We start from the raw sequence: 11,263 nt of genomic DNA on the forward strand, positions 1-11,263 counted from the left end.
CCCCCATGATTGAGGTTCAGACCCTGAAATATGGGAATTCTCATGGTCTGAGAGCCTCTGTAGCAGAAAAAAAAGCTGATGGATCATTGGAGTATAGAATTATGTTATTTACCCTTCATAACTTGTTGTACCCTTCATATTATTGCTGTATTATTGTTGTATATTTAAAAAATCCAGGTGTCCAGAATTGGATTCATTATATTCCTTAGGTTCATGACACTTCTCATGACAGTGTCACCATTGGCTCTTATACTGGCTCAAACATTGTTGACGCAAACAAAACTTCAGATTTTTGTTTTCTCTTGAGAAATTGAAGAATTCTCCAAAAGATTGGTTCTATTTCACTGCAAGGCAGAAATTAGTGGCTACTCAGAGTGCTGTCCCTGTTCATACCAATCTCTGCTGCCTCCTCATGTTAGTTGAAGTGTATCACTGAGCTTGAACTGTTATTCTTCCAATTAAGTGGAAAGTGAAGTATTCTATTGTGTCCACTACACTGATTTACATTACCTGCCTGTCAGCATTTGAGTTTGAGAACCCTGCTCTCAGGGAAACTCTTATGGTATCACTAATACCTGCTACCATTGACTGAGCCCTTACTATATGCAAAGCACTGAACTAACAGTTTTTCACAAATTATCTCTTTTTTTTAACATCTTTATTGGAGTATAATTGCTTTACAATGTTGTGTTAGTTTCTGCTGTATAACAAAGTGAATCAGCTATATGTATGCATATATCCCCATAACCCCTCCCTCTTGCATCTCCCTCCCACCCTCCCTATCCCACCCCTCTAGGTGGTCACAAAACACCGAGCTGATCTACCCTTGTGATGCTGCTGCTTCCCACTAGCTATCTATTTTACATTTGGTAGTGTGTATATGTCAATGTTGGGACGAAGTGACACATTATCTCTTTAATATGTATAAAGAGGTAAGTTCAAGTGTTATCTCCGTTTTACAGGTGTGGAAGCTGAAGCTCAAAGAGCTAAGTAACTGTCCAAGATGATAAAACTTATATTTTTTCTTTTTTTATAAATTTATTTATTTACTTAATTTTTATTTTTGGCTGCATTGGGTCTTCGTTGCTGCGCACGGGCTTTCTCTAGCTGCGGCAAGCGGGGGCTGCCCTTTGTTGCAGTGTGCAGGCCTCTCATTGCAGTGGCTTCTCTTGTGGAGCACGGGCTCTAGGTGCGTGGGCTTCAGTAGGTGTGGCACGCGGGCTCAGTAGTTGTGGCTTGTGGGCTCTAGAGCGCAGGCTCAGTAGTTGTGGCACACGGGCTTAGTTGCTCCGCGGCATGTGGGATCTTCCCGGACCAGGGCTCGAACCCGAGTCCCCTGCATTGGCAGGCAGATTCTCAACCACTGTGCCACTAGGGAAGCCCTAAAACTTCTAATTTTTTACACTAGGATTCAGACTTTGGCCTGCCTGGGTCCATGTCTGGTGCTTTTTAACTTTACATTACACAGCTTTCCTAAACCACTAATCTTAAAACAATAGAATTACTGCTGCCCTTCAGTGTTTCTTCCTCATACTCAGTCCACATGGGGCTGAATTCCAGAAAGAGGGGCTGAGCACTGCCCTGCCCTCACCAGGGCCCATGGTGGACACCCACTCTGTGCCAGTGTCAGAGGGAGTTGTTGCTTTGTTGGATCTGAGAGCTATAGCTCTGCTGGGTGGGAGGACAGGAGATTCTGGGGTCACTGTGACTCTGGGGCAGCTGCCCATTAATCATTGTCCCTGGTTTTGTGTGTATTTAGCTGGGCTATCCCAGTGTTGTCCCAGAGTCATACCTGGGGAAGCACATATAAAGGGGTTCCATGTCTAAGCCTACAGCTCTCAGAACATGGAGATGGGGAAGCTGTTGCTATGAGTTGGTGACTGTGGTGGGTTCCAGCCCTGCAACGTCTCTCAGTCCAGGGGTGCCAGGCTTCATAAGCTTGTTGTCTCTCTGGTGCCTGAGAAGCATCCTGGGACTCAGGGGCCTGGATTAGGTAGAGGTAGGACAGGACACAGTGAAGGGCCAGAGGGGCCCAGGGAGGAGAGATCAGAGCAGTGGTGGTGCTCTGGCTGCACATTAAACATTTTTATGCTTGGCATCCACCTCAGACCTATTCAATCAGAATTTCTAGGGGAGGACCCAAGATAACACAACTTTTATTTTATTTATTTATTTATTTTTTGAAACATCTCTATTGGAGTATAATTGCTTTAAAATGGTGTGTTAGTTCCTGCTTTACAACAAAGTGGATCAGCTATACATATACATATGTCCCCATATCTCTTCCCTCTTGCGTCTCCCTCCCTCCCACCCTCCCTATCCCACCCCTCTAGGTGTTCAAAACCATGGAGCTGATCTCCCTGTGCTATGCGGTTGCTTCCCTTTAGCTATCTATTTTACGTTTGGTAGTGTATATATGTCCATGCTACTCTCTCACTTTGTCCCAACTTACTCTTCCCCCTCCCTGTATCCTCAAGTCCATTCTCTAGTAGGTCTGTGTCTTTATTTCCATCTTGCCCCTAGGTTCTTCATGAGCATTTCTTTTTATTCCATATATATGTGTTAGCATATGGTATCTGTTTTTCTTTTTCTGACTTACTTCACTCTATATGACAGACTCTAGGTCCATCTACCTCATGACAAATAACTCAATTTCGTTTCTTTTTATGGCAGAGTAATATTCCATTGTATATATGTGTCACATCTTCTTTATCCATTCATCTGTCCATGGACACTTAGGTTGCTTCCATGTCCTGGCTATTGTAAATAGTGCTGCAATGAACATTGTGGTACATGACTCTTTTTGAATGATGGTTTTCTCAGGGTATATGGTCAGTAGTGGGATTGCTGGGTTCTATCGTAGTTCTATTTTTCATTTTCTTTTTTTGCGGTACACGGGCTTCTCACTGTTGTGGCCTCTCCCACTGCAGAGCACAGGCTCCGGATGCGCAGGCTCAGCGGCCATGGCTCACAGGCCCAGCTGCTCCGTGGCATGTGGGATCTTCCCGGACTAGGGCATGAACCCGTGGCTCCTGCATCTGCAGACAGACTCTCAACCACTGTGCCACCAGGGAAGCCCTATTTTTAGTTTTTTAAGGAACCTCCATACTGTTCTCCATAGTGACTGTATCAATTTACATTCCCACCAACAGTGCAAGAGGCTTCCCTTTTCTCCACACCCTCTCAAGCATTTATTGTTTGTATATTTTTTGATGATGGCCATTCTGACCAGTGTGAGATGATATCACATTGTAGTTTTGATGGGCATTTCTCTAATGATTAATGATGTTGAGCATTCTTTCATGTGTTTGTTGGCAATCTATATATCTTCTTTGGAGAAATGTCTATTTAGATCTTCTGCCAATCTTTGGATTGAGTTTTTTTTTTTTCTTTTTTCTTTTGTATTATTGAGCTGCATGAGCTCCTTGTAAATTTTGGAGATTAATCTTGTCAGTTGCTTCATTTGCAAATATTTCCTTCCATTCTGAGGGTGGTCTTTTCATCTCGTTTATGGTTTCCTTTGCTGTGCAAAAGATTTTAAATTTCATTAGGTCCTATTTGTTTATTTTTGTCTTTATTTCCATTTCTCTAGGAGATGGGTCAAAAAGGATCTTGCTGTGATTTATGTCATAGAGTGTTCTGCTATGTTTTCCACTAAGAGTTTTATAGTGTCTGGCCTTACATTTAGGTGTTTAATCCATTTTGAGTTTATTTTTGTGTATGGTGTTAGGGAGTGTTGTTTCATTCTTTTACATGTAGCTGTCCAGTTTTCCCAGAACCACTTATTGAAGAGGCTGTCTTTTCTCCACTGTACATTCTTGCCTCTTTTATCAAAGATAAGGTGACCATACATGCGTGGGTTTCTCTCTGGGCTTTCTATCCTGCTCCATTTATCTATATTTCTGTTTTTGTGCCAGTACCATGCTGCTGTCTGATTACTGTAGCTTTGTAGTATAGTCTGATGTCTTGGAGCTTGATTCCTCCAGCTTGGTTTTTCTTTCTCAAGATTGCTTTGGCTATTCGGGGTCTTTTGTGTTTCCATACAAATTGTGGAATTTTTTGTTCTATTTCTGTGAAAAATGCTATAGGTAGTTTAATAGGGATTACATTGAATCTGTAGATTGCTTTAGGTAGTATAGTCATTTTCACAATGTTGATTCTTCCAATCCAAGAACATGGTATATCTCTCCATATGTTTGTGTCATCTTTAATTTCTTTCATCAGTGTCTTATAATTTTCTGCATATAGGTCTTTTGTCTCCTTAGGTAGGTTTATTCCTAGATATTTTATTCTTTTTGTTGCAGTGGTAAATGGGAGTGTTTTCTTAATTTCACTTTCAGATTTTTCATCATTAGTGTATAGGAATGCCAGAGATTTCTGTGCATTGATTTTGTATCCTGCTACTTTACCAAATTCATTGATTAGCTCTAGTAGTTTTCTGGTAGCATCTTTAGGATTCTCTATGTATAGTATCATGTCATCTGCAAACAGTGACAGCTTTACTTCTTCTTTTCTAATTTGGATTCCTTTTATTTCTTTTTCTTCTCTGATTGCTGTGGTTAAAACTTCCAAAACTATGTTGATTAATAGGATAACACTACTTTTAAATTAACATCCAGGGTTGAGAACCACTGACCTTGAGCTTTTTCTGGGACTTCTAAATGTCATTGTTGTCCCTGTGCAAAGCGTGTGTGTGTACATGTGGAGTTCACTGAAGTGGTGTTTATTTTTTTAGGTAGATTTGGCTTCATCTGCTCAGTGTAGAGAAGAGGAAAGAGGGAAGGGCGTGTCTGTCTCCATTTGTGTTCGTTTGTGGATGTACTCAGAACTGGAGGGTGTGTTGGGGTATGTCACTCCGGGTGTGCCTGTGAATCTGCGTGTGATTCCTCCTTTGTGTCCTGCAGGGCTGGTTCTTGTGCTGAAACACCACAATGGTAAGGACCCTGTGTGGTCCTCTCCAGAGCCAGGGAGAGTGTCCACCTGAGAAGTGCTCCAGGTTCAGTGCCCCTGCAGCCCCACCCTGCCCTGGCTCCGTGTCAGGAATCGCTGACCCAATGCAGTTCAGAAGAGGATTTTCAGTCACCTGCTGTTTGGCTCACTCTTTGTGCCAGGATCCAGACTTGAGGATCCATTCTGACCAGGGTTTCACAAGGCATTCTTCCCCCTGACCCCGCGGACCCCAGCAGTGGGGGAGGGACCTGCCTTCAGTGTAGCTTTGGGGTGTGAGTGGGGGGGTGTTACAGTGGCCTTGCCTCTTGAGCTGTGTCCGTGCTGCTCTGTGGAAGCTGCCCTCCATCCCCACCTTGGTTTCTGCCAACAAATGCCTGCTCTCCCCTGCCAGGTGCTGCCCACAAACTGGTGTGTTATTTCACCAACTGGGCATTTAGTCGGCCCAGCCCTGCTTCGATCCTGCCCCGGGACCTGGACCCCTTTCTCTGCACCCACCTGGTATTTGCCTTTGCCTCAATGAACAACAATCAGATTGTTCCTAAGGATCCCCAGGATGAGAAAATCCTTTACCCAGAGTCCAACAAGCTCAAGGAGAGGTGTGTTCACTTTGGATGTGGGGTTGTATTTTACAAATGGAAGCGAGTTAAACTTTTCTCCTGTGAGTCATCAACTTTCCTCTGATTCTTGGGTCCTAGCCTCCTGTCCAGGGTGCTCCAGAGCTTCCCTGCCTTGGGAGCTCCCCACTGACCAGCACTCTGAGCTCATCCTTGCCTCCTTGCCTTTGTGGCTGCTGTGGCCCCTGCTTGGAATGCCTTCCTCTCTCTTCTCTGCCTGGCCTCCCCCAACTCACTCTTCAAGTGCCATGTTGAGGATTCTATGTGTTAATGTTGTTCAAGTGTTTCAGAGAGGGCTGTGCATCACAAATGCTAGTGTTTCTATTACCATCTATCACCTGCAAATGAGCTCCCCAAGGGAAGGGCCAATGTCTGTGATATCTTTGTTCACCAGTGGCTGGGTCAGTGCCCGGCAGAGAGCTGGTGCTCAGTACTCCCTCCCCAGGACTCCTGGGCTCTCCTGTCCAGGGGGTGGTCTGTCACTGCATGCATGGTTATAGAAGGGTGGGGAAAATCCATGTCACTAGATTACAAGCTCTGGAGAGGAGAGCAGGGAGCTTGTCCTCTGTTCACTGCTGTATCTCAAGCACCTAAAGCAGTCAGTGGCAAATAATAATTGCTCAGTAAACATTTGTTGACTAAGAAAATGAGTGAAGAGAAATTTTAGGATGTTTTTTCTTTTCCTTTTTATGGGAATGTCAGGGGAGCGGGGCGTTTGGGGGCCTTTGGGCCGCCTTGGCGTTCCTGGGTGTGATGACTTTTGTGTGGGCTGTGTGGACTTTTGTGTCCCTCGTTTCCTTCTTCCCTTCTCGGGTTCTGCTGGGCTCTGCGCTTTTCTTCCTTAGGTTCCCCCACCCGTCTCCCCCTTTCCGTTCCTGTCCTCCCATCCCCACCAACTTCCCAGTCCCCAAATGAATGAATGAGAACCCAGCTCACAGACTCTGTCCTGCATCACAGGAACAGGGAGCTGAAAACACTGCTGTCCATCGGGGGGTGGAACTTCGGGACATCAAGGTGAGACTGTGCTGTCAGGTCTTCTCTCTGGGGTGGGGGCGGTGTATGGGGCAGGAGCAGGCAGGCCGGAGGTGAGGACAGAGTGCGGAGCCAGCTGGGCTGTGGGGAGACACGCTAGTACTCCCCCGAGTCCTGACCTGGCCCTGGAGTCCAGGGTCCCCCGACCTCTCCTCCATGGTGAGTGAGGGGAGACAAGGCAGGTCCAGGAGGTGGTGAGAAAGGGGCTGGGGGGAAATGAGGGGAAAAGTGGGGTGCTCCCAGTTGTCCCCTCAATGCTTCAGAAGAGGCAGGGCTTTTGCCTCAGAGAGGGGAGGAGCCTTGTTTAGGACATGGATAAACCCCAAGCCTCCCAGGACCTGGGTTTCCTCGCTTTATAAATGGAGCCAGTGGTATCAACCTGAAAAGATGGGAGGAAAGAAAGTGATATAAACCAGGTGTTCAGCTGAGCACCTGGGCACATGGTCTGTGTCCAGTGCATGGTGGCTACTCTTCGTTACCCTCCACTAGGCAGTGTGGAGGTGACAAACTGCCTTCATGTTCTCTGAAGAAACTTTTCCCCTATTTCATGGCTGAGGCCAAGGGTAGAGCGTTGCCTCCCTTCCTGCCTTAGAGGAAGGAGCTGTAGGAGAGGGACACCTGGAGGCCTGAGAGTGGGGGAATGTGAGGAAGCACCTGGCACAGAACCCAGGAGCAATGCAGGGAGGATGCAGGGAACTGGGTGAGAACCGGCTCTGCCTGACCCCAGGCTTCACCTCTCCCTGGGCCACAACTTATTGAACATTTGCTGTGTACAAACGCTGCCCAGAGGCTTTTCATGCGTTAACTCATGGTTACTTGGGAGAGGCTTACAAAGTGGCTGTTTACATTCTAAAGTTGCAGAGAAAAGCAAGAGCGCAAGCTTAAGAAACTTACCATATTTCACACAGGTGACCATGAGAGATCGCCCAGCTATGGGTGGAAACCAGATAATGGAACTAGGCCTGCCTAAGTCTGAATCTGGTTAATTTTCTAAACATTGCACTCAGGACTAGTCCCTAATTGCTTAAAGTTTAACTCCGATAAGTTACAAGTTTTCCAATAGTGTCTTCACTGTGGAAGAGAAAGCACTAGGAAAAAAAAAAAAAAGAAAGAAAACAATCAAACAGCCAAAGAACAAAAGAGCAAAGGGTGCAGAACTCCTAGTCTGAGCATGGCCCTCTTGTGCCACGTTAGCTCAGAGATCTTTCTGGAAATGCTGACCCTTGGCTCATGTTCCCTCCACTAATCTGTTCAAGCAGAGAAAGTCAGTGCCAGGACAGGGTGTCAGGACTGAGCTGTTACCCACAAGGAAACAGCAGAGGGACAGTGCCTGGCTAGGGGCGGACCATGTTTTCAGAGGCCAAGCTGGCCTGAGCCTGCTCTCTCCACCCCAGGCTGTGTGCTTGTTTCCATCTGGCAGGGGAAGTTGTGGTTTGCAAATCCTCCCTGGAGCCTGAAGTCCCCATTCCTGGGTATTGGAGCCCCATGCTGGGAGGGGCTTTAAGAGGCTCTGAGAGTTTCAAAGACCTGCCTTCCTTTCCTCAGTCACATCCACTGTGCCCTCCACGGGGTGTGAACCAAGGGGTCTCGTAAGGGAGGCTGAGGTTGTGCAGTAAACACTCCTGGCCTCACCCACCTCTGGTCTCCCTGCAGGTTCATCACGATGCTGTCCATGTTCGCCAACCGGCAGAAGTTTGTCAATTCAGTGATAGCCCTCCTGAGGACACATGGCTTTGATGGTCTGGACCTCTTCTTCTTGTACCCTGGACTCAGAGGCAGCCCCAGGCATGACCGCTGGACCTTTGTCTTCTTACTTGAAGTAAGGCCAGCCTGGCAGCTCCCGAATCCAGAAATGATTCTACTTTGATCATATCTGGGCTCAGGGCACAGGGGAAGCCTAAGGCCGGGGACAAGGGCAAGACAGCGGTAACAGAAGGTTGTTTACTGCCATCACCTGCAGGTGTTGGACAAAGAGCTGCCTAGCAAGGGCCCTATGGCGGCTCTTTCTCTCTGTCACATCCGGGCCTTGGCCCAGCCCTCCAGCCTGAGTGATGCCTTCTCTGTGCAGCTCCTGGACTCCCTCAGGTGGGCTGTCTGAACTCTGCTCCTGGGCCTGCTGCCAGCCTTCTGTTCAATAACTTACCACATTGGCTCACGTCTGTCTCTTTCCATCGCACTGCTCTGTCAGTTCATCTTTACAGAATCCTGGCCAGGAGAAAGGTGGTCAACATGGAGGGGAAAGGGGCTGTATGGTGCAGTGGTTAACAGTCTAGACTTTGGTGTCAGATATACCTGGTTCTCAAGTCCTGATGTAAGACTGGGTGAGTTCCCAGAAACCTTTGAAAGAGTAATAATAATAGGATCTACCTAGTAGTTCCTGTGAAGATTAAGCAAGTAATGAATGTTAAAATGTAGCTTAGCTTGGAATACTAGTATTAAATAAATATTAGCTTTGTTTATATTAATACCCAAGAGTTTATTAACTTGTTCAAGATAACAAAATTAGAACTGAGTTAGACAATCCTACCTTGAATTCACAAAGCACATATCCTTTCATAAAAGAAAAATTCATCGGGTTTCAACCCACTTGTATTTTTCTCCCTAATATCCCCTTGTCACCCTGTACTCCATCCTTTGTTGTGTCAATGCCATTTGATTCTGGCTACCAAGTGCTTTTTGTGTCTGCAGGTTGACTTTCTTAAGGAGAACAATTTTGGTGGGGCGGTGATTTGGGCCATTGATCTGGATGACTTCTCAGGCTCCTTCTGCAAATAAGGGCAAATGTTCACTCACGATCAAGCTGAAGTCACTCCTGGGCTTGTCCTCAGGTGCATCACTGCTAAGTTCACCACATTGTTCTAAAGATGACGTAGGTCAAGCCGCAAGAATTGCTACTGCAGAGGGGCAAGAGTGCATGGAGGTAGCCACAGAGCATCATGTGAAAAAGGGACAGATTTACAGGAAGAGGCTCTTTAGAAATACTTTTTTCAACCAAGAGGCCAGTCTAAGTTCAGTAGCTATGTGGGCAAAGATTTGAATATACCTTATACCCTAGAGGTGGGCCTTTCTTCTCAGGAAAATTTTGTCTGGGAGGAAGAATTTGATATCTTGAAAGTGAGTCTGATGCATGTGCTGACATTTTCTCTAAACTAGGCAGCTCCCCTGTCAGTGCAGTGCATCATACCCTAACTTAGACATAAGCAGGCCAGCTTAGCCACTTACCTGCCTTAGTTACAGATTTTGTCTTTGGGTGCTAGTGGGGAGGGTTGGAGGTAGGTCTTGAAGAAGAGCAGGCACAAAGCCTCACATTGCTGATTGGTCCATGACTCAGCAGTGTGAGGAGAGAAACCCCTGCTCTTCACATGGCTTTGTATGTTCCTTGGTTAAGCATCCCTGGGGTAAGGCTAAAGATGGAGGTAGAGAAGTAGAAGATATAAGGGTTCTGTATGTCTCTACTCTCAGGAAATTGACAGAATAATTGATTTTTTAAAATTGTAAAACTTGTTAAGAGATGATTATAAAAACATGGGTTCAAATTATAGAGTGAGGGAGTAAGAGGCAGCAAATTCTAGTGGTGGAGAGGGTTCTAGTAATACAGTAAAATGAAATATAAAATGTCTGAATTGCCAGAGGGAGAAAAAGGGGAGAAAAAGCAATGTTGAAAGGAAACAAGCAAAAATAAAGCATAAGAAACAAAACATAACAAGATGAAAAATCTAAGTATAATACTTATGGCTAACAAGATGACAAAATGCAGATGTATTACTTATGACAGAAATATGGATAAGCCTCCTCTACGAAAACACAAGTATTAATTAGTCCCCCACATAAAATCCTTGGTCCAATCACGGTAGGGTTGGGTTCACTTCTTCCTGTGTGGAAACGTAGCATAAGCCCAGGGCTGACATCCTGCTAGGACTCCAGTGGGCCTTGTTCTCCCTTCCTCCTTGCTTTGGACATCTGTCCCCTCGTAACATTCTTCCCAACCATAGCTTGGGAACTCTCACAGGGCTCAAGTTCTTGGAGAACAAAACTGATATAAGAGGAGGTCTATAGTTTTTGCTTCTAGGTTCAAAAACAGCTTATGATGATGCTCTGAAATGGTCTTTTTATTCTTTTAGAATGCACTCCACCAGCCACCAAGACCTGGTACAACCCACCAGTGACACCCGGAAATGAAGTTTCCTGTGCCAGTATCGGTGGAGACAACCCACCAGGGACACCGGAAGTGAAGGTTTCTGTGCCAATATCAGTGGAGACAGTGGCAGTGGTGGAGAAGGTGGTGGTGATGGAGGAAGTTGTGGAGGTGACGGTGATGGGAGCAGTGGAGGAGGTGAAGGTTTCTGCACTGGCAAAGCAGATGGCATTTATAGCAATCCTAAAAACACCACCAAGTCCCACCAGTGTGTTGGAGGCAAGACCTTCCACTCCCAGTGTGCTCAGGGTCTGGTGTTCCACCAGAACTGCAAGTGTTGTAATTGGCCTTCAATTTAAAATGTTGGAAAAATTCTACTTTGTCGCAAATTCTCTTGTGCTGCATGTCAAAGTTAATCTTCCAGTACTCCATGTAGTCTACATATTATATCAATCTATCTGTCAATTTGGAAGCCCTACCTTACTAAAGCAGAATTATAATTAGGTTTTACTCCATTAAGATCTAAAAAACC

General features: G+C 45.8%; 1 protein-coding gene across 1 annotated transcript; it reads left to right on the forward strand.

Annotated features, from left to right (window-relative positions):
• Nucleotides 1–5,466: 5,466 nt before the first annotated feature.
• Nucleotides 5,467–9,371, forward strand: LOC103068312 (oviduct-specific glycoprotein-like). The gene is made up of 6 exons (XM_007449353.1): nucleotides 5,467–5,546; nucleotides 6,522–6,578; nucleotides 8,250–8,415; nucleotides 8,557–8,681; nucleotides 8,798–8,843; nucleotides 9,285–9,371. The coding sequence occupies exons 1-6, from the start codon at nucleotides 5,467–5,469 to the stop codon at nucleotides 9,369–9,371; spliced, it is 561 nt and encodes a 186-aa protein (XP_007449415.1).
• The last annotated feature ends 1,892 nt before the right edge of the window (nucleotides 9,372–11,263 follow it).

This window comes from Lipotes vexillifer, unplaced genomic scaffold, assembly GCF_000442215.2.
Source record: "Lipotes vexillifer unplaced genomic scaffold, Lipotes_vexillifer_v1.1 scaffold393, whole genome shotgun sequence".
Taxonomy (NCBI): Eukaryota; Metazoa; Chordata; class Mammalia; order Artiodactyla; family Lipotidae; genus Lipotes; species Lipotes vexillifer.